At 40.5% G+C, this 23,744-nt stretch overlaps 1 protein-coding gene across 2 annotated transcripts; it reads left to right on the top strand.

Moving 5' to 3' along the window:
* The first annotated feature begins 7,302 nt into the window (after positions 1-7,302).
* LOC125506860 (DNA-directed RNA polymerase I subunit 2) lies at positions 7,303-21,368 on the top strand. Of its 2 annotated transcripts, XM_048671566.1 has the most exons (26): positions 7,303-7,463; positions 7,638-7,757; positions 8,922-8,998; positions 9,415-9,478; positions 9,592-9,662; positions 10,578-10,655; positions 10,741-10,786; positions 11,595-11,775; positions 11,868-11,920; positions 11,999-12,075; positions 12,166-12,283; positions 12,836-12,920; positions 14,579-14,691; positions 15,028-15,155; positions 15,232-15,311; positions 15,481-15,722; positions 15,827-15,991; positions 16,075-16,239; positions 16,352-16,426; positions 17,444-17,547; positions 17,627-17,702; positions 18,551-18,673; positions 18,786-18,929; positions 19,335-19,547; positions 20,238-20,489; positions 20,617-21,368. In XM_048671566.1, the coding sequence occupies exons 1-26, from the start codon at positions 7,422-7,424 to the stop codon at positions 21,055-21,057; spliced, it is 3,333 nt and encodes a 1,110-aa protein (XP_048527523.1). In that variant the 5' UTR covers positions 7,303-7,421; the 3' UTR covers positions 21,058-21,368. The 2 variants fall into 2 exon arrangements, with proteins under 2 accessions (XP_048527523.1, XP_048527531.1); XM_048671574.1 differs by lacking the exons at positions 7,303-7,463; positions 7,638-7,757; positions 8,922-8,998 and having other exon boundaries at positions 9,415-9,483.
* The last annotated feature ends 2,376 nt before the right edge of the window (positions 21,369-23,744 follow it).

Genomic DNA, 23,744 nt, shown 5'->3' with positions numbered 1-23,744 from the left:
GTGCTAAGCTAACGGATGGGTCAAGTCAATAACATCATTCTATAATGATGTGATCCCATTCATCAAATGACAACTCTTTGACCATGGCTAAGAAATTTAACCATCTTTGATCAACGAGCTAGTCAAGTAGAGGCATATTAGTGACACTCTGTTTGTCTATGTATTCACACATGTACTAAGTTTCTGGCTAATACAATTCTAGCATGAATAATAAACATTTATCATGATATACGGAAATATAAATAACAACTGTATTATTGCCTCTAGGGCATATTTCCTTCAGAACCCGCCTTTGTAACTACCCAGTCACATAGTAGTGTTTGGTCGGCCCAAAGCAGGTATGTCACCAACCTGAGTACGTGCGGCAGCTCAGGTCTTAGGACATAGAATGTATGTTGTACTAGAGACTCACAGATGATGTATTCTTGCGTCTCATAGTTGGGTCTGTCTGACTCGGATCTGACTACGTCGAATCCGACCAGATCCTTCCGGGCACATATTATCCAGTTAGCATTCAATGCTCCATGGCTAGTGAGACCAAGCGATCCACCGTGTCATATAATAGTCTAGTCGGTTGCACGTCCACACAACCCTTTCGACTAGGGACCTTTTAGGACACTCATTATACAATGCATAGTCACACAAACAAGTCACGTACTTGCTGATGCACATCATTGATAATGTTCAAGGACTGTCTTTATTCATAAACACATAGGAAATATCATCATACATGATTGCTTCTAGGGCATATCTCCAACAAATTTCACATGTCTAAAATGATGGAGAGAATTCCTTATTTAACACTGTCTTAAAATTTATTGCCTTATCTGACACTGGATTTCCCCCCTTCCTTATATAACATTGTTTCTAAATTTTATGCCCTTTATAACACTTTCAACCAGTTTGAGCCTTAACGATGTCAAATGACACCTGAAAAGACCTATTTGCCCTTCATGTGACATGTGAGATGTGACCAGAAATTTACGTGTATGCGTGTATCCGGCCAACTCGTTTTGCTAGGTGTGTGAACCAATTCCCAAGCAAAATCGATTGACATATGTTCGTCTTGCTGCACCTATGAACCAGCCCACCCATTACTTGTGGTGTCCATGTCTATATAGAGACTTAGAATTATTTTTTTAGAGCTCTGACCAGACAGAAATTTGCAGCTTAGACCGCATCTTCACTTTCAGTCTTTCACCGGCGTGTCCGCGCCTCTGTGTATGCCTCACGAGTCGCGAGTGCATATACGTACGTCGTTCATGCCCTTACCACTGTTGGGGATCAATCGCCCATGAGCAGTAAATAAATATATGTACATGCAAAGCTAGCTAAAGAAGTAACTTGATCGATCATACACAACTAGTAGTACATGTGCATTTTACCGTAGACCTGTGTACGTGAACATGGCATGGGCTAACTCTAGCTGTGCACTGCCAACAAACTTGCGTACGTGAACATGGTCTGATCACCATTGCTATGTTTCAGCCCTCACGCGCGCCACATGAGCACCATGGTTGATGGAAATTTTATCTATTTTTTGGCCCATGACAAATGGGCCCACAGCTGATGTGGCGTTCGCGACGTGTATTGCAAGTCTGACACATCAAGTTTGAGGACCGTATTGAGACAGATCATTAGTTTGAGGACAAAACAACGTCAACAACGTTAGAGACCACACATGCATTTTACTTGAAAAATTGGCCACATACCCATGAGGGGCAAATAGGTCATTTCATGCGTCATTTAACACTGCTAAGACTTAAAAATGGACGAAAGTGTTATAAAGGGCATAAAATTTAGACAGGGTGTTAAATAAGGCAGAAAAGTTTTCTAGTGTCAAATAGGGAAACAAAATTTAAAGTAGTGTTATATAAGGAATTTTCTCAAAATGATGTAGTTGCCACGCATGAACTACCATACTTGCCATGTCTGATATGCTATGTTTGCCATGTATGTAATACTATAATTGTCATGTGCAACACACTAGATTTCCACTTAAACAATGTTATAATCACCATGTGGGAAATAATAGAGTTGCCATCTGAAAGGTGATTTGTTTGACATGTGGACATGACTAAAAATGCCATGTCTGAGCTACTGTATTTGCCATATATACACTACTATAGTTGCCACGTCTGATCCACTAGATTTGTCATGTGGTATCCGCTAGATTAGCCATGTGGGATTTGCTAGATTGTGAAAAAAAATGCCATGTGTAAACATTTCAGAAAACACTGACCATTAGGAGAAGGCAACAACCCTTGTAGTACATCTTTTTGGCAAAGGCATCATGAAGGAAGTCATCAATAAAATTATACCAATTCATGTTTTAAACATCTTTCAGCTTGTCCTGCAAATTCAAAAAGGACAGCATGCACGGTTAAAAAACAAATTGAAAAAGCATGTTAGTACGAGACAACAGAAAGAAGAAAGCAAAACAAAAAGTGATGAAAATGTACCAGGATAGGTAAGCATATGTTGCTTGGGCGAAGGGACATGGTAGGCGCAAAGACGGACGAGATCAGGTACGTGAGGAGCTTCATCTTGAAGACATTGCCGTGGATTTTCATAGTAGCCAACGAATTCACAAGGGCAGTCATGGCAGACATGGATTGCTCGCTGGGAAACAATCGAGGGAACAAATCTTCCTCAGCTTTGCTGTCCACCTGGTAAGGGACTTCCATTCCTCCATGGGGGACACCCAAGGTGGTGAAAATAGAGTACTCGTTCAAAAGGAGCCTTCCATGTCCCGGAATGACAAATTCCCTAGAAGCAGGGTCATAAATCTCCCGAGCCAATCGCACATAGTATTCACTAAGTTTGTGCATCGGGCATCCATCAATGCCTGCATCCCCATCTCGTCAACAACTGCCTTCTAGTCAGAACTGAATCCCTTGTTCAGTTCAGTCAATCGTTCTTGCGTGGTTTCTTCTTCTGGAAACAATTCAACAAGAATAAAAAATGAAGGTAATAAGAAAGAAAAACTTAAAACTTGTCAAATGTGCATCTGAAAAAATAAATAGAATCTTTGTTCCACTTGGAATATACAATGTATATGGTTTTTTTTTAAAATTAGGGTGCTGAGGTTGACATGTTTCGTGTGCTGGTATTGCCATATGAAGTAAACTGTGGTAACCAGGTGCAATGTGCTAAACTTGCCATGTGGCAGCTACTGCAGAGAAAGCATGAAGTCTGGAAAGGTAGTTACCGTATGCAATATGTTGTAATTGCCATGTGCAATAACTGAATGTTGCCATGTTCACTTTGATATTTTTTTTGCCATAATAAAGGCACAAACCGTCAAAGGGGAGATGAAAAGCAAGAATAAACCTCCTTCTTGTCTTTTTTTGCAACCAGCCGCATCATTTGGTGGCAGCGGCATGAAGTCATCATCTTCATCTTCCTGATGGTTGCGAATCATGATGCTGTAAAAAAGAACAAATGCACTAAAAGAGAAAAGGAAAAAAATGTTAGAAAACTGTTCAAACAGTGCAACTACGTTGCACAAGAAGTACACCAGTATGGAAAATGATGTATAATGTATTTGCCATGGCAACTATTTACATGTTCTTCCTCGTTTTGCAATATCAACTTCATCTCCATTGGAAAATTTTGAGTATGCAAATGAATAAATACGTAGTTCATATGTCTTGCTTAATCATTAGGCATGACAGAAAATCAGAGTGATAAACACAAAAAAATAGTAGGATGTAAGGGGGGGACCTGATGGAGCGTGGATTGCAAAGATTGAAGAAGGCCGCTGAATGAAATGCAGGCACTGTGTCATGCCCATGATAACTAAATAACATGGTAACTTTGTTTGAAAACATCATGAAAATGTTGAAAGTCAGAGAAAAGATGCCATGTATTTATGCAGTACCATGGTAAGTGATGGACCGTGGTTTAGAGAAAGTTGCCATGGTTTTTTTAGTAGTATTGTTATGTTATGCTCCAAATTCAAGTATAAAGAGAAAGACTAACTTCTGACGAGCAAGCAGAGCGAGGCCCGTCGCCGGTAGGCTTGGGCTGAAGCGGAGAGTACACACATGGCAAGTATTGGGTTGTTAAGAGGAAGTTGTCGTGTTCGTCATACACACATTGTGATGAAAAAAACAGTTGTTGTGATCGTGTACACTGACATTGCAAAACAACCATGGGGACCCTCGGATCTATTTACACGTTGACATCATGAAAGCCACCGAAACTTGGACATTCACACTAAATAACCCATCATAATAGCAGGAAATGTGGCATGCCCAATATGACTAAATAACATGGCAATTTTGTTGAGAAACAACATGACAAAAATTAAAAATCAGCTACAGTACCCATGTTTATGTTCACTGGCATGACATTTGATGGATTATGGTCCATATGAAGTTGCCATGTTCTTAGTGTAGGACTACGACAAGTGTTTAGGTTATGGCACATGGAGAGTTGCCAAAGTTGCCATGTTCATATTCAGTGGCATGGTAGTTGATGGATCCTGGTCCAGAGAAAGTTGCCATGTTTATTATTCAGTAGTATGAAAAAAATGATCGGTTGCAGTTTAAAAAATTTGCCATGTTCTTATGAAAGGAGTACGACAAGTGTTCAGCTTATGGCACAGGGAGAGTTGCCATGTGTGTAGTGAGTAAGAAGTCAAACTGATGAGTTGTAGTTGAGCAAAAGTTGCCATGTTCTTATACAAAAATTGCAAGGAATCTCTAAATTACAACAAAAATGCAGGTAATGTGGCATGCCCAAGACTAGTAAATAACATGGTAATTTAGTTGAAAACAACATGTCAAGTGTTGGAAAAATAGAGAAAGATGCCATGATTATATTCAGTAGCATGGCTAGTGATGGTTATGTGGTTTAGACAAAGTTGCCATGTTTTCAATCAGAAGTATGGCAATGAGTATATGTTCCAGGTTCTGGCACAAAGATAGTTGTCATATTTTTCTACAGAAACATGACAAGTAAGTGGTTGTGGTTAGGAGGAAGTTGCCATGTTCTACCTAAGCAACATGACAAAGTGTTCAGGTACCAATTCAGAGGAAGTCGCCATGTTTGCATTTAGTAACATGACAATTAGATGGGATGTGATTAAAAGAAAAATGCCATGTTCTTGTACCAATTGTGACGATAAAAAACAGTTTTCTATGGAATCTCAATCGAATGTTTGCACCAAAAAAAGCAATTTAAATATAGGGCTCATACAAACTGAACAAAGCATGCGCTGTGTCTGTAGATTTACACTGTCATAAACTTCAACGATGAGGCTAGGCTAGCTACACTGCAGGGACTGCCCCCCCCGGCGACCGTAACCAGCTGCCCGTACCATTCTGTCGTGGATTCGTCAAGGAACCAACACGGAAAAACAAAGGAGCAATATGGAGAAAGTGAGTGTTCGCGCGACACTGCGGGTGGAGCTTTCCGCGGGTGGAATGCCAACTCCGTGACGAACCTATCTATGCGGCAGCGACTCCCCGGTGACGGGAAACGAGATCCCGTACCATTGCACCACGGATTCGCCATGAAACTGCCACCGGAGCACAAAGAAGAAATGGGGAAGCATCGAGGGGTTCACGGTTACCTTGCGCGGCTTCAAAGTTTCCCGGCGATGCAGCGGCTGCATGGACTCCCGACGACGGGAGCCGGCCTACGTGACACTTCTGACGCGGTTTCGCCGGAGAGTCGCCATGGAATCGCCTCTGCGTCGCCCCAACTGCCACAAAGATGGGAAAAATGAAGTAGAATGCGGGGTGGATGAGAAGTGAAGGCAACTGGATGATTAAAACATATTCGTGTTGAAATAACCGCGAGGTGGCGCATATGATTAAAACATATGCGCGGCTTCAAAGTTTCCCGGCAATGCAGCGGCTGCATGGACTCCCGATGACGGGAGCCGGCCTACGTGACACTTCTGACGCGGTTTCGCCGGAGAGTCGCCATGGAATCGCCTCTGCGTCGCCCCAACTGCCACAAAGATGGGGAAAATGAAGTAGAATGCGGGGTGGATGAGAAGTGAAGGCAATTGGATGATTAAAACATATTCGTGTTGAAATAACCGCGAGGTGGCGATCGTGCGAGCATGATGATGCGACGCTTAACTCAGGAAATAGTTGCAAGATTCGTGCACGCAAAATAAACGTAAATAACTGCGTTTGGACCAAAATTTTTGAGCATCGGTACAGACACAAGCGCTCATATACACGCGCATACACTCACCCCTATGAACGCACACACACACACCCTACCCCTATGAGCACCTCCGAGAGATCATGCGCCTCTCGTCGACGGGAGCGTCTCCTCCCACTGAAAGCGTATCGCCGGAAATCCTAAAATAAATCCAGAAATAATGCGAGCACCAGGATTTGAACCCTGATGGATTGGGGATACCACTGTACACCTAACCAACTCAACCACAAGTTGATTCGCGTTTGGACCAAATTGATAAGTGCCAAACGTGGGGCATTTATCATTTTGGATAAAAAAAAGCGGTGTGTGTTCTGCAGCTTAGATTAGATTGGGCCCGGTTTTATGAAAAACCAATACGCGCCGGTGGACTCGTGGGTCTTCTTCTCTGCAGCCTTAAACCCCCACGCGCCCGCCGCCTCCTCCCCTCTCCCCTCCCTCTCTAGGGTTTTACCCTTCCCGCCGAAAGCCGAACGCCGCCGCCACTCGTCGGAGCCCTACTGCTTCACTTCGTTTTGTTTTCACTCGCCCAGAAAAATGTTTATTTTACGGATTTATGCTTTGTTCGTCATTGCACTTGCTATGTTAGCTATAGGATTTTAGCAATCGCGACTTGGAGCAAGTAGTACCCGCTATCAGTGTCCAATTTCCCGTTGCTTGCCTGGTTAGCAGCTGTTGCAGGACACAGTCACTTTCATCTGTATTCAGAGCAGGAAGTGAACAAAAAGACATAGTGGTAGATTTTCTGGAGCACGACACCAGTATTTCTGGCCGCAGGCCCCCTTTTTTTATGTGGATTTGCATTTGTTACCCACCCCAGTGGACTGTAGCTAAGTTAATACTTCCTCCGTCCGAAAAAGTTTGTCCCAAGCTTGTTCCTCAAATGGATGTATCTCGCACTAACTTTGTGCTAGATACATCCATTTGAGGGACAAGTTTTTTCGGACGGAGGGAGCTTTAGGATAAGAACTCGGAGAGTCGTTCTAAATAGTACTTGGTGCCAACTCAGAACTACTAAAGTACACATTAAGCTTTCGTCTATTGCTTCTTTGGACGCGGATACTTAATTACCATGAAACCAATTAATTTCCAGTACAGTTTATAAGGCATGCTAAATTAATGGATACTTGGATATTACAGTGAATGATGCATAAAACAGCATGGTTAATGCTCTCCTTGTGTCTTCTCCTTAACAATTGTCTGTACTGTCCTTAGAGAAGGGTCATGTGCTCCCACCGATGAAGGATGGTCGGTTGGAACAACCGCTCTACCCGCAAGAGGTTTATATATTTCCTTTCCTCGCAATATTTTATCCATTTTTATCTTAAGCATTGACACATATGAATATATCATAGTCCGTACTGATTTGCTATGTTATTGGAGTTTACTTTGTAAATGTATACTGGTGTTTGTAGGTCTGACTCATTTTTCCCATTTTCATTTTGTCGGAGCAGTGCAGGCAAGGTAGAATTTCATATAGTGGCGAATTCAAAGTGGAGGCTGTCTTCCAATTTAATGATGGGGCGCCAATCAGACAAACCTTCAATTTTGGTCATTTGCCGATTATGTTGATGGTTGTTACCTATTCTTGACTACTCTTCTAATTTCACTTTTTGATTCATGTGCTGAAGTAATTTCTTTTGCTCTTGGTACTCCCTCCATTCCAATGAATAAAGCGCGCACACATTCTTAAATCAAACTTTGACCATAAATTAGACCAACAATATATATTTTGTGACTTGAAGATCATACCTTGAGAACTTCTTTCGAATATGAATTCAACGGTACAAATTTGGTCACATATAACCCACATCTGGCTGGTCTAATTTATGGTGAAAGTTCAATTTTGAAATGCATGCATGCCTTATTCATTGGAATGGAGGGAGTAGATGTTATGTTAGGAACCTATAATTTGCAAGTTTGAAAGACAAGTAACCCAAGTTGCTTTGGTACTTCGTCTATTGTACTGCGGTCAACATGTCAGTATGCATTGTGTGTCTTTTTGAGCTTGGCCTTCTATGGTCTACTTCGTCTATCGTACTGCGGTCAACATATCAGTGTGCATTGTGTGTCTTTTTGAGCTTGGCCTTCTATGATCCCACATATGGTCCCACATAAGTTCAACAGTTGCAAACCGAACTAGCAAGTCAGGAGTTCCTCCCAACATTTGGCCTTAAATACGCCTCAAAATAGCCATTACTATATTATAAGCTCAGTTGGTCGCAAGTGATTAAAATGTCCACGTTATGCCGTGAAGTTTGTTATGTTGTCTCATTTGAAGTAAGCTCTGATCATCCACGTGCCAGAACCTTGACTAGGTTTCGAGATGTTATGGCTTTCAACTATAGCCTACCCCTACTTGTTTGTGACTAAAAGGCTTTGTTGTTGTGGGTTCTTGTGACAACTGTTATGCATTTATCTTATTCTTCAGACAGATGAAAAATAGCATACTGTACAATAGTATAAAATTAGGAGTTATTTGTCTTACAACTGGTGTAATTACACCCACGTATCGTGCACAAATATCTAGTGTAAAGGGAGTATGTAGCTGTAGTTTGGGAGTGTATAAGGTTTATGTAGGTAGTATATATACTACTTCTTTATGCCAGTGTAAAGAACTGTTGTTGTTGCTTAATATCTTTTTAACTATTTATTTATGGGTGCTAAATTATTTTGTTTCAACCTCTGTGTGCATTCATTGATTCTTTTCCCTGAACTTTATGCTCTTGCTATTCCAGTCAAAACTTTGCCACCTAAGAGGCGCTGATCCACGTAAATTGATCTACCACGGTGAAGAGGCCACAGAAATGGGCGGGTGAGTTTGTTATGTACTTGCATGTTCATTTACTTTCCCCTTTCAGTTTACATTCTCTTTTCTGTGTTGTCAACTCCTTCCTCTACCTGTCATCTTTGGCTTGTTTGAAAATCAAATAATAAGATATTGTACGGACTGCATGCACTAGTGTGTTTTATACTTCTTCTCTGGGGCAGGCAACTGCACTACCAAATGGAACTCTTCAACTTTGTTGAAGTTGTGTTCTCATCTTTGCACCGTTCCAAGGCTTATAATTTTTTCTAATAGCATCGTACTTGTGGTAAATAAAAATGATTTCGGTATTTAGTACAGTGTCAAACTATTCATACTTCTTTGTTGGTCCTGAATTATGCTGTTCATATTGTTCCCTCTTTTTATTATTTCACTATTCTGATGCATGTTCTATTTTCTTTTAGGTACTTTATAAGTGGTGGCTTGGAGAGACTTATCCGAATTCTTATTTTACAGAAGCGTAATTATGTAAGGCAGGCACACCATTGCTTGGAGCTTTATATCAGTAGGCTACTATTTGTTAGATAAAAAAAAGTAGACAACATCATTTCTGATGAGGAATTTGCTATGTCAATTTTCAGCCTATGGGCATGGTCCGTGGTGCTTTTATTAAACGTGGTGCGGGATACACTGACAAAGCAGTGGTGATGAGGTATTGTCTGCTTGCTTCTTTAAGTTTCCAACTGCTTATATACTTTCTGCTTATACTAGATGGTCACGGCAGACTAACTTTAAAGCATTAAAATACAAATAAGCTGTCCATTACTACAATATAACTGTATATTGCACACAGAACTGGATAATGATTGGAAACAGCTTGACATCTCTTATATCTGGATCACATTATAGTTTGGGAGTCCATCACTGCACTGGAAAGAAATAGGGGTGATGTTATCAACTTGAGACCATGGTATCTTCGGTTGTTTGCCACTTAATGGGAAATGGACATGATTTCTGCCTGATATTTTCTTCAAAATCTACCTTTTTGTGTCCAGACCAGCTGGATGCAAAACCTGCACCCTGTTCTTTTTTGAGATGCTTTATACTTTATAACTTTAAAGTTTCAAGCTGTCATTTGAATTAGGGATTATAGGATGAGCATCACCTTAAGCTGACATGTGGCAGCAGAAATGTATGGATTCACTGTGAGATACCACTATACAATAACTTTGTTCATAGTTTCCACCATTGAGATGGTATGGTTTAGAACTCGGAAAGTTTGCTGGAAAGTTGTCACCAAGTTTTGTTTCAGCGTCTCTTGTACACAAGCACTAGTAAGCGCTAATGGGATGGTGGGGACAAAATACTGGACAGGGCCTTGGTTTTACTGACTTAAAGTCCCTCCACCTTCTCTTACATATCTTTGTTTTTCTAAAACCTCGTTTTAACCAGGGTTGGGCACTTATTAAAAAAATTGGACACTGAAGAGATAAAAAGATCTTTTGTCTGGTTTTCTGTATATTAAGCAGGAACCTCGGATGGATGAGGTGTCTATATTAAGCATCAAGTTTCTTCTGTATGCTTTTACTGTGTTACTTGATATTGCCATTTATTTTCCCTCCAACAGATGTGTTCATCACGACCAGTCCAGTGTGACTGTAAAGTTGTATTACCTACAAAATGGAAGTGCAAGGCTAGGGTTTTGGTAAGTTTGTGTTGGTACATAGCGAGTCGAAGAGGAGGAAGGTTTTTCCCCCAAATTGACCTTTTTGAATTTGTGGTCAAAATAGGTTTGCAGGCAGAGAAATTCTCCTTCCAGTTGGGATTGTTCTCAAGGTAGAATACTATCATCATTTGCTGATGCTTACCATTTCATAACTAGAATTATAATCCATCAACGTTCATTTTGTGTACAGTGCCATGGTTTATGTGAGTAAAAACAACATCTGTTTACTTTCATCTCCATTTCTTCATCGTAGATCCCCGGGACAGGCATTGTATTACGTTGAGGGCCTCTTTGATTCGCAGGATTCTAGAAACACGGAAATAGAAAAAACATATGATTGGAATGGCGTGGTCATCTCAATCCTACAGGATTTTGGGTTGTTTGATTGCATCATAGTTAAAACAAAGGATTCTTTCGAAGAGGTTTGAGTGGGTACTATAGAAATCCTATGGGAAGTAGTACAAAGAAATCCTTAGGAAAAACTCCTATAGGATTCAATCCTATGAATCAAACAACCAACATAGGAAAAATTCCTAAGGATTCTAATCCTCCAAAATTCCTATGAAAATCCTTTCAATCAAAGGAGTCCTGAAAGTACTTAGAATGTTGGACATTTGCTGTGTTCCAGTTTGTTAAGCTGTGTTCTATTAATGATTCTTAACATCATGAACTAATTCTATGCTGTAAAGTCACTATTCAGCTTATTTTAATAGTTCCATCCTCATCTTTTGCAAAGCTAAGTATCCTTTGGTTTAAATAGGTACTGTGCCCCTTTTGTATTAGTATTTAGCTTTTTACTGGGTTATCAAATGATCATGCTTTTATCTTATAGATAATATATCCAGGGTACGTTCTCAGTATCCTTACCATTGGTTCCAAGTACACTGCCTTTACTGGATTTTGGATCTACCAATGCAGGCCCTTATTGATACAAGTGACCGGGAAATATTTGCAAGCCTGACATGCTGCTACAGTGATAAACGTGAAAGAGGAAAGGGAGTTGTCAGCACTCAGCTAATTGGTGAAAGGACACAAATAATTCTTGACGAAGTCAGAGCTCTGTCCCTTTTCACGCGCACGCAATGCTTAGTGCATATTGGTACTTTTTGGTAGTTTGATATATTTATTTTGCATTATAGTATCTTCAAGCCCTCTTATTTGTTGACATCGTTAATGATCTCTCAAATGCAGGCAAGTACTTTCGGTCTGCAATGGAAGGTTTTGAAAAAGATGATTATGAAACCGTGAGTGTTTTCTTTGTTTTTGTTTGCATGTGTTAATATTTGGATCTTTCTTCACTTTGGCCATTCCACACTGTTTAGGTTGCTGAGGCGGTTATCAAGGACTATATTCTCGTGCACCTGCAAAATGACAACCACGCAAAGTTTAATCTTTTAATGTGAGTTAATTTTTTTGTTACCATATCATGAAATTTCTGTCCTTTCGATTACTTTTAATCACGTGTGTTTCTTTCTTTTTCTTGCATTAGATTTATGCTGCAGAAACTTTATGCTCTTGTTGATCAAACTACGTCACCTGATAATCCTGACGCACTTCAATTCCAAGAAGCACTCTTGCCTGGGCACCTGATCACAGTTTTTCTTAAGGTTACGGAGCTTCCCTTGTTTATTTCTTTTGGAAAAGCGGTTCTATAGAACTACTCCCTCCGTCCCATAATATAAGAGCCTTTCGGACACTACACTAGTGTAAAAAACGCTCTTATATTATGGGACAGAGGGAGTATAACAGTGCACCGTTACGATGTTCTAAATTCCTATTTTATTCTTCTTCGTCACTCCACATTTGCAATGGTATTTTATTTGTCTACCGTGATGTTGAGTTTATTTCAACATCGCTCCTTATATAAATACAATATTGAGAAAATAGACTGGAATTTTTTTCTCAGAAGGTGCAAACAAGCATATTTTGCACATCCTTCATTAAGAGGAGGAGCAAAACCATATTTACCAGAGTTTAGAGGTCCATACTTGCGTCTCACATGCCCATAACAACACTTTTATACAACACAAAAGTGTTACGCATGATTTATGTTGTTGTTTTGGTGTGTCTTATGTTGATGTTAGTGCCATTAATTCCTTGGGGCAATTTTTGATTCTTCTATCTCCCATATTTCTTGAAGTTTTCTTTTATATCTGCAGGATAGGATTCAAGATTGGTTGCAAAAGTCTAAGCGTTTAATTATGGAAGAGATTACGAAGAATAAAAGCTTTCAACTCAATAACTGTATGTTTATTCTACTCAAGTTTTATACCAAAAAGCATTAGTTTATGTGTATATGCCTGCAATTTTTTTCCACATGAGGATCTAATTGCTGATCGTATGGTTCCATAACACTTGGATCTGTGTAGAAGTGTACCATAGTTATTTTGATCTCTTGGAATATCAAGATCCTGTCGTGATAATATATAGGTTGATATATGAAACATTTTTTGAATTATAAATTTATTTTATTTACTGGTTACAATATGAAGCATGTGTTGTGTGCACTTAATTTAGTTTGGTTCATTTCCGAGATTCTTCTTTCGGTTCTTTTTCAGAGGAGTACAATGAATTTTCTACTGATGCATTAATGATCATGCAATAACAAGCACACCTTGCCTGACACACTCGCCCAACTAGCTCTCTTAAGGGAAGTGTGATCTGCTGCAAGTATCCTAATTCTCTGGAGTTGTGCTCTGAGGTGAAACCACACAATTCATTGACCAATATCTAGAATAATGTTTAACCGGACCACGAAAATAACCATTTCAGAGGGCTGGGATAGCAACTGGAATTTGCACTCACAGCTATAAATAATACTCCCTCCATTAAAGAATATAAGGTGTATCAATTTTTGTGCAAGTCAAACATTTGTATGTTTGACAAAGATTAGAGAATAAAACATCAACATCTGCAACTAATAGATAAACTACGAAGATACTTTACATGATGGATCAAATGATATAAATTTGGTATTGTAGATATTGATATATTTTTCTAGAAACTTGGTCAAACATGCACATGTTTGACTTTTGAAAAAACTAATTACACCTTATATGTTGGAATGGAGGGTGTGTTGCATATCCTTGAATTGTTTAAGTATATTCAGTTCAAGATCTCATGGTGATGCTTGCTTGAACTCTGTAATGAGGATCTCTAGTTAGCTTCAAGTTATTGAGAGATAATCTAATACTATTTCTCGTGAGTATATAAAATGCCATGGAGATAACTTCAGGGTAACACAAGCATGTGAATTCTGTCTTCACTCTTTTATCCCTTCTGTTGAAATATGATTGGTATGGAGAAGAGAATCTTCCTTTTAGTCAATTGGTAGCTGCTTTATAGACCAAATCGACAATTTTATCATGTACCTTTTCAGTGGTATCGAGAAGTCCTATTTTGGAAGGCCGGGGAATCTGGATGTGAGTGTAGGCGGGGCATTTTTTAATTAGGACAGATCGCAATTTATAAATCACTAATGCATGCACTAAAATTGTGAAATGGCCCCAGCTTATAAAATATTGTTAAGGATGTGTGCCGACATGGTGATGTACTTTGGATTTGGATCCTAGGGCTTAAAGGAGATGAACACTGTTGTATGTTTTGGTTATTCTGACCAGTTAGATAATACCACAAGCCAGACAAGCTGAACACCGAATAATGAAGTAGCATGATTGCACTCAGCAAACAAAAAACTAGCTCAATAAAGCAGTCTAAATTGGCCAGATTTGGGTCAATTGGTGTTCATTTCTCTAGTATATTTACATTTACTCACCATTTAATGGCCCTTTTGCACCAGTTTTTAGGTTGAGATGTGGTTGTTGGATTTTGTTAGCTGAGTTATTTTTTCAGTACATTGGCATGTTTTATGTTTCACTAATCGTATGTGTTGATTTGTGCAGCACTGGAGATTAGGAAATTTCTTAGTAAATATACAACATCTGTAGGCAGAGCTATTGAGACCTTGATAAAGGTTGGCAGAGCGAATTCACAATCAATGTTGGATCTTCCACAGGTGTGCCCCTTGGGATGCCTACTTCTTTGCTTAAAAAGAAAACGCAGCGCCTACTTCATTTACTTCATTTATTATAGGACACATAATAGTTTTAGCTTGTAAGACATCATTTCCCTGGAATTTTATTGACGCAATTGATTCCTTTTCTTCTGATTATGAGAAAGACGGTACTTGACAAAGATTATGAATTCTGATCCATTTTTCTGTTGGAATTTTGATGTCAATGCTGACGGCATCGATCTTTTCCAAGCCGCTTCTGTTCTTATGTTGTCAGTGTTTATATGTTTATTCCATGCCACTTTGAGAAATAATATGCATTTCTTTGTTAAATTTCAGAGAGAAGGGATGACCATTCAAGCTGAGCGACTCAACTTTCATCGCTATATCTCACATTTTCGTTCTGTTCATAGGGGTTCTTCTTTTGCTAAAATGCGTACAACAACTGTTAGAAAGTTACTTCCAGAGTATGTGATCCTCACGCGTTATTATATTATTGTTTTCTTGCATCCAACATTGCTTGTTCTGAGAATTTCTATGTAGGTCCTGGGGTTTCCTGTGTCCAGTTCATACACCGGATGGAGAGCCTTGTGGCTTACTGAACCATATGACTTCCATATGCCGTAAGATATTCACAAGTTGTCATTCTTTTGGATTGAATTTTGCATCTTCTCTGTTGTCTTTGCCAACATGATGCATGCGTGTGCAAAGCTTCTTGGGATTGGGAGTAGTGCTGCTAAGAATGTCAGCGTATTATACTTTTTACCATTAGTTAATCGTTGGTACTTCCAGGTATTTCATCCTGCTACAACTCAGAAGGGGCAATTAAAGATTTTCAGAAAATAAAGGATAAGCTTTTAGTTGAATTGGTTCGTGGTGGAATGATCCCGTTGTTGCCGAAGATGGAGCATACTGGTCCCCCGGAGATCCTACATGTCCATTTGGATGGATGCATTGTCGGTTCTATTGCTTCTGCTAAGATTGAGGAAGTAGTTAACTATCTTCGAAGATTAAAGCTACTGGCACACCCAGCGGTTTGTTCTCTTACATATTTGTAGTTTTTTTGTTTTTTCATGTGAGTGACATATTTTGTTGTAAAGCACTAACTCAGAGGATCATGTTCCAAATTCTGCATTAGACTCCGGAGGATTTAGAAGTGGGCTATGTTCCCTTAAGTCTTGGTGGGGCTTATCCTGGGCTCTATCTTTTTACAAGTCCTGCAAGATTTGTTCGACCAGTGAAAAATCTGGTTAGCCTACCTGATGGAGAGCCACGTATTGAGCTTATTGGACCATTTGAACAGGTCTCCTTTGATCAATTCTTTCAATCTCATATCAGTTCACTTGCCACTAATATTATGAGAACTGATTTTTAATTGTATTTTAGGCATTTATGGAGATACGATGTCCTGATGGTGGGGACGGTGGGAGAAAAAAGGAGTTTCCTGCGACACATGAAGAAATTCACCCTACTGCCATTCTCAGTGTAGTTGCAAATCTGACTCCTTGGTCTGATCACAACCAAAGTCCTCGGAACATGTACCAATGCCAGGTCAATAGTCTTATATTGCCTATGTGATGATCAATTGATCATGCATAATGATTAAATAAGGGCGAGGCTCTTCTCTTTTGGACTGACTAATCCTCCTGCCTATTCTCTGTAGATGGCAAAGCAAACTATGGGTTTTTGTGGCCAAGCTTTAAAATATCGTACAGATGTCAAGGCATTCCATCTACAGGTTTGTTTTGCCTGTTTCATATTCAAATGACCAGTGCATTCATGAGTTGTCTTTGTTTAAATTTTATACATGTATTATACTTGCTTAATCAGCTTTATATGTTTCTTAAGGAATTGATAATTTGAACTGCCTATGAGCATACATCTAAAGCCTGGGTTTTGTGAATTTGTAGCAGACAGTTATCAGATGTCACTAGGTAGAGCTATAATTTGGCTGTTTATTACTCTAGTGCATAACGTAATATTTGGTCATGTATCCGCACCAACTGTATCTCATCCAGGCCCCAGCAGAATTTGGTGATCCAGTGCCTTTCTAAAGCCTTCAATAGTTTTCTTAAAATATACTCCCTCTGTTCCCAAATATTTGTCTTTCTAGAGATTTCAACAAATGACTACATATGAAGCAAAGTTGGTTGCGAGATCTTATGGGTTTCACCTCTAGCCTACCCCAACTTGTTTGGGACTAAAGGCTTTGTTGTTGTTGTTGTACTACATATGAAGCAAAATGAGTGAATCTACACTCTAAAATATGTCTACATACATCCGTATATTGTTACCATTTGAAATGTCTAGAAAGACAAATATTTGGGAACGGAGGAAGTATGAAATAGTTGGTAAAAGTAGGTAGAGTAAAAATCACTCAGACTTCGGAGCTCCTCAAGTGGCTCGTTGTTCAAATACAGAATTAAGTTTTGTCGGGATTTCTTGAGACCAAGTTGAAGGGTTAATATTTTCCATGGATGACAGAAGGTTCATCTCTTTGTGATTGAGAATTTGCCATGAAAGAGCTAAAAAAGGAAAATTAAGCATGAACACACACAGCCTTCACGCGCCGCTCTACCAATATGATGTCATCTATCTATCTCTATTATTACAATAGGATAGATTTCCGAGTAACTCTATTAATTTTTCTCTTGCTTACACTTCGTCTGCTCCCCTGCCCCTTCCCTGCATACACAATTAACACCACTTGTTGTAAACTATTGTCTCCTTATAAACCATCTTTCTTGGCTTGCAGACTCCTCAGTCACCAATTGTTCGAACAGCTACATATAAAAAATATCATATGGATGAATTTCCATCAGGAACAAATGCCATTGTTGCGGTGCTATCATATACAGGGTAAGCCTTCTATCATGCTACGGCAGTATGATTATTTGTGAAAATTTTCTGGACATGATAAATTGTTCTTGTAATCTAGTTATGACATGGAGGATGCCATGATTTTAAATAAATCAGCCGTTGACCGTGGGATGTTCCGTGGAGATATCTTCCAGGTAATTATGGCCTGTGAGGCTGTGAGCTGTTCTTTTATCTACAAGAACTTCACTAGTCATGCATAAATTCGTGCTGTCTAGTTTAGAACCTTTTCTTTCATACAATATCTATGGAGTCTCAAAGCATGCTTTATAGAGCCTAAACAGCTGTAGGCAGTTTTTGCTTTCCCCACCTTTCGCAATGTATGGGATGTAGTCTTTTTTTTTCTATGACCAGTCAATGGTTCTCTCTGGCAACATATGAGTAGTCCACTAACAAAGTCTACTTTAGTTGTGCCGCTATATACATAAGAAAAATTCTGATTTTCTCTGTGGAATGTTTGTCTGGCTCCCTTCTATAATTACAACCTCAGATTCGTCATGTGTTTGAAGAATCACAAACGATCAGTTTGCTGTGAATAGTAGCGTTTGTCCTTTGGTTTTCCTTTTTTCTCTGGTAATTTATCAGATTTGTCTCCTTTGAAGTAACATAGAATGAACTCCAAATTTTAGACATCATACAGTAAACTCTGAAGAAAGTGGAACAAAATTACCACTCTCATTTCATCTTCTAGACTCTGAAAAACTAGAACATAAGTGCTGTACTCTTATTCCACCTTATTTTCAGTGTGAAACGTGTAGAACTTGAAATTGTACATGTTGTATACACCTTATTTTCACTAAGAACAATTGTAGTTTTCTTAGCATACACAGTGTATCTTGTTGTATATTTATATTTAGATGAGCTACATTGAGATTATTTAATGCTATTTTAATTGCATATACAAATAGATCGTAGGAGAATTCGAAAGTATGAGCCTTGACTTCTCAAAATTTTGTAAGTACTTTTCTGCGAACTCTTCCTGCAGACAGAGTGCATTGACTTGTCAGCAAAAAGGACAGAAAATGTCCCAGAAATCTTTGCCAAAAGCCCTCTTTCGAGGGACACGAACAATGTAATTGATTCAGATGGCCTTCCTCGGGTTGGAGAGGTAATGATCTATTTGTATGAATTAAGTCTTTCCCGTTTCAAGAGGAAGGAGAAGTGGTCAAGTTTCTTCTTATGGTATTGTCCTTACTCTGAGATGTATTTTCTGTGAACAGACAGTAGTTCCATATGAGCAGTACTACAGTATCTATAATACACTCACCGGTGCAATAAGGCCAGTCAGACTAAAGGGGACAGAGCCAGCAGTTATTGACTATGTTGCTCTCAACGGAACAAATTCAAAAGGTTCCCTGCAGAAGGTGAGTGCACCTCCACCTCAAGTTAAAAAAGCTGTTGCTTAAATTATTTCTAGGATTAGATTTTGTAAACCAATGGATTTCTCAAACGCTTGTATGACAGTGGCACTTTGTGTATGCTTAAATGCTACAAGAGGAAAAACTCTTAATTTCTCCAGACCACTTAAAACCTATGACTTCTTATGAACCAATGAACTTCAGTACTCCCTCTGATCCAAAACAAGCGTCGCAGTTTTGAACTAAGGTTAGTTCAACCTTAGTTCAAAATTGCGACACTTATTATGGATCGGAGGGAGTAGTATTTTGTACATTGAATTTCTCAAATGCTTACATGAAAATAGTTTCTGAGAAGTGTTCAGAGTTGTTTTTTCTTATCTCGCGTGCTTTTCTCCTTTATGTGTTTATCAGGTAAATATTCGTCTGCGTCGCAAGAGGAATCCTATAATTGGTGACAAGTTCAGCAGTAGACATGGGCAAAAGGGAGTTTGTTCACAGTTGTGGCCTGACATTGATATGCCGTTCTCTGCAAATACCGGCATGAGACCAGATCTCATCATTAATCCTCATGCTTTTCCTTCAAGAATGACAATTGCAATGCTTATAGAGTCCATAGCAGCAAAGGTGATATTTGCTTTGTGTTCTTAGATTGAGATAACCCAATATCGTATTGCATGTTTAAATAAATAACAACTGGGTTAATCCATAGGGAAAATGAATTGCTAAAATCAAGTAGAACTGATGCCACGTAAGCTTTGCTTTTCATATCTAAATTATTCCCCTCCTGATACGCACAAAACTATAGAATGAGTTTGGTGTATTGATGTACCTTCTATAATGATAATGCTTGGCATGTTTGGTGCTTTGAATTATTATGTATCCCTGCAGGCCTTGTGTTTTATCACTTTGTGGCAACTTTAGCTTTTCATCTATTTGGAGTTCCCTAAAGAAGAGTAATGCTTCTGTGCCACCAAACTCGAAATTGCATCAATGCAGAAATAACCGTATTAATATTTGGGGTGATGGGTTGTTTCTAATCAGGCCCTTGTTTTGCTGTGAAAATGCCCCTACTTACTTTGACACATTGAAACACTTCGAAATAAATTTCGTCGTTGCCAGTAAGAAAATTCACATGTCCTACAAAATCGTTGTTCTGATTTCTGATAGATTATTAAGAGAAGTACATATCTGATGCTGGGATTACTTTTTGTCTAAGAATAAACTTCGTATAATGATGGATAACATGTTAGCTTGACTATTTTAGTAGAGAATGCGTCTTTGCACCTTCAGTGACTGACATTTGTCTCTCCATAGGCTGGAAGTGCACATGGGAAGTTCATTGATGCCACACCTTTTGCAAGCTCAGTCAAAGAGGACGGTGAAAATCGTTGTAAATATGATTCTATTGTGGATGAACTAGGTCCCATGCTAGCATCTTATGGATTTAATCATCATGGAACCGAGGTCCTGTACAGTGGGCTTTTTGGCACCGAGCTTCAATTTGAGATTTTCATTGGACCTGTTTACTACCAACGCCTTCGTCATATGGTCTCAGACAAATTTCAGGTGTGCAACTGTTTTATACTGAAAATAACACATGGTTCTCAAGCATAACCTGACAAGTGTTTACCTTCATAACGGTTTCGTTGCCATTCCTTTTGTAGACTGTCACTGACGTGCTATTTTTTTGTAGGTTCGCACCACAGGTCGTATAGACCAAGTAACGAAACAGCCAATAGGAGGAAGGAAACACGGCGGAGGGATTCGGTTCGGTGAGATGGAGCGTGACGCGCTCCTTGCTCACGGCGCTTCATATCTCTTGCACGACAGGCTCCATACCTGCTCGGACTATCACGTGGCGGACGTGTGCTCCCTTTGCGGGAGTCTCCTGTCGGCGACGGTAATAAATTCGGACACGCAGAAGAAATCCAAGCGCCACATGCTGGGCCTCAACACGGTGAGGCCCGCGAAGAACTTTGCGTGCCAGGCCTGCCAGACAAACAAAGGGATGGAGACGGTGGCGATGCCGTACGTCTTCAGGTATCTGGCGGCCGAGCTGGCGGCTATGAACATAAAGTTGGATCTACGGCTCAGCAACAGGAGAGAAGCTCCTCCGAGCAACGAATCTTGCTAGCAGGAACAAGGAAAGGAGAAGCATATGCATCTAGCCGTGGCGTGGCGCGGTGCAGAATATTCTGCTTAGTTAAGTGGAAAAACAGTATCTATGTCGTCCCATTTTTGGATCTTGTTTAGAGGGGCAGATTTTGCGTGTTGTATTGTTGTATAAAAAAACATCCAATGGATAGTTTGAAGTATACATTCTTTGCTTTGTAGTACTCCGTATCTGACATAGTCAGTTGTTACTCAGTATCAAAACAGAACCAGCAGCACTATTCGGGCACATATGAAAAGGGCGAAGAAGTACAAGGGTGATTTCGAGTTGCATTGTATTCATTCCGTAACTAAAGTGGCAGATTTTTTGAATTTATATACATGTTCCGCTTGGATCTCACTGTGACAGACAGGATGGCCTGGTCGTGCTGCTGCCTTGTTCCTGGTGTTCTAGGAGTCCTGGTCCTGGAGGTTTCAAAGTCGCATTGGACCTCCGGTTCCGGTAGTGTGTCCGTAGAAATTTTTCTTGGTAGAACTTCACCAGGCAATTCGTACTCCTCCATCCGAAAATACTTGTCATCAAAATGAATAAAAAAAGAAGTTGCTTAGAGACAAGCAAATGTTCAATGACAAAATTATCATATAGGAAAGTGTTATTGGGGCCTAAAACCAATACTCTGCAGCATTTTTGGTATTCCCTTGGGCTGGGTTTAGAAGGCATAGTTTGTTGTCCTTTTTTTCAAGCACACACAAGAGAATTGCGTGTTTTTTATATTAAGGAGAGGGAAAACAGTTACAAGATGTTACAGCAGCGCTGACGAAACAGCACAATCCACGGATAGAAACTATTAAACGCTAAGTCACTCCTCTCGATAGCCCACGTAGCTTGGCTCTAATCCACATTTGAAATTCCTCTTGGACACGCCGAATTACCACATGAGGCATGGTAGCAACTTTATCAAACACTCGTTTATTGCGCTCAAGCCAGATGGAGCGTAGCACAAGGCATACCATGGTGTTGATTCTCCCATGGCCACCAATTCTTGATGTTGTCCTAAGTCAAACTATTCTAACGTTGATAGTGTTCCGAGGAAAATGTCAACATCTATGAATTTTCCTTGATTAGGAGTATGATTTGCTCACTGCAAGCATTCAAGGCCATGCTTAGGTTAACCCGAAGTTGGGTAAGCAAAACACCAGTGGGGTATCCCTGCAGAAGCCTATCGCCTCCCATGTATGGGTAAGAGCATCTCCAACAACCGCGCCAAACTAGCGCCGCGCCGTAAAATTTCCCGTTTTAGCGCACGCGCAACCGGAATAGTTGCTTCAGCGGGCGCGCGAAAACAGCGCGCGCGGCATATGTAGTTCAGCGCGCGGGCCGAAACTCAATCACGCATCGCTTATTTGCTGCGCCCGCTCCCGCGCGCTGGACTCTCGCGCGCTCGCTTGCACCTCCCACCCCCCATCCAGCCGCGCCGCCGCCGCCGACCGCGCCACCCGGCGACCGTTCCGGCGCTTCCCCGGCCTATCCCTGCCCCGCGGCGGCTTCTCCGGCCCCCCTCTAGTCCCGCCGCTCCTCGCGCGCGTCCGTCCTCCGACGAACAGCGCGCGCGCTCGCTGCTGCTCGGCGCCCGCAAGGTGTTCGACAAAACGCCTAGAAGGTATGTATTGCTCAAAAGCCATGAATTTCGTGCATGTTGATTGTAGTTTTTTATAGTATAGTATTGAACATTGTAGATGAGTTCGTCGTATGATTCTTCCGAAGAAGAATTTGATATGGAAGAGGAGGAGGATCTTGCAATGATCCTAGCTATGCATATCAATAAAAAACTGAAGCACGGTGGTTCGGTTATGGGTCGGCAGAAAATTTGGAGGGATAGGATCGATGCCCATAACAGATTGATCAGGCATTATTTTGCGGAGAATCCCATATACCCCGAGTCGTATTTTCGTCGCCGGTTTAGGATGAGCACCGAGTTGTTCAGGCGCATTGCAGAGAAACTAGCGAGCCATGACCGCTTTTTTCAGCAAAGGAGGAATGCCGCCGGAGAGCTCGGGCATAGCACCTTTCAGAAGGTGACAGCCGCTTTGCGTATGTTGGCATATGGTATACCGGCTGATCTAGTTGATGATCACTTGGCTATAGGCGAGAGCCAAGTCATGATGTGTGTCAAGCGCTTCGCAGTCGGAATTGTGCAAGTGTTTGGCGAGGAGTATTTGAGATCTCCCAATGCTGAAGACGTCGCAAGGCTATTGGCGATGAACAAAGCTCGCGGCTTTCCTGGCATACTTGGCTCAATAGATTGCATGCATTGGAGTTGGAAGAATTGTCCAAAGGCATGACATGGGCAATTCCACAGCCAAAAAAAGGGTTCCACTATAATCCTTGAAGCGGTGGCCGATCAAGAGAGTTGGATTTGGCATGCATTCTTTGGAATGCCTGGATCTTTGAATGACATCAATGTTGTCAACCGGTCACCACTGATGAATAAGATTGCAAATGGTGAGTTGCCACCGGTGCAGTTTGTAGCAAATGGCCGTACATATAACTATGGCTATTATCTAGTGGACGACATCTATCCAAAGTGGCAAACCTTTGTCAAGCCGTTGAAAAAGCCAGAAGGTAAGAAAGAACTTGATTTCCACAATGCTCAGGCGGCGGCTAAAAAAGATGTGGAGAGAGCTTCTGGAATTTTGCAAGCCCAATTT

The sequence above is a fragment of the Triticum urartu genome, chromosome 1, assembly GCF_003073215.2.
Source record: "Triticum urartu cultivar G1812 chromosome 1, Tu2.1, whole genome shotgun sequence".
Classification (NCBI taxonomy): Eukaryota; Viridiplantae; Streptophyta; class Magnoliopsida; order Poales; family Poaceae; genus Triticum; species Triticum urartu.
Note: the sequence above shows the minus strand (reverse complement) of the source record. Positions and strands in the feature narration are given on the sequence as shown.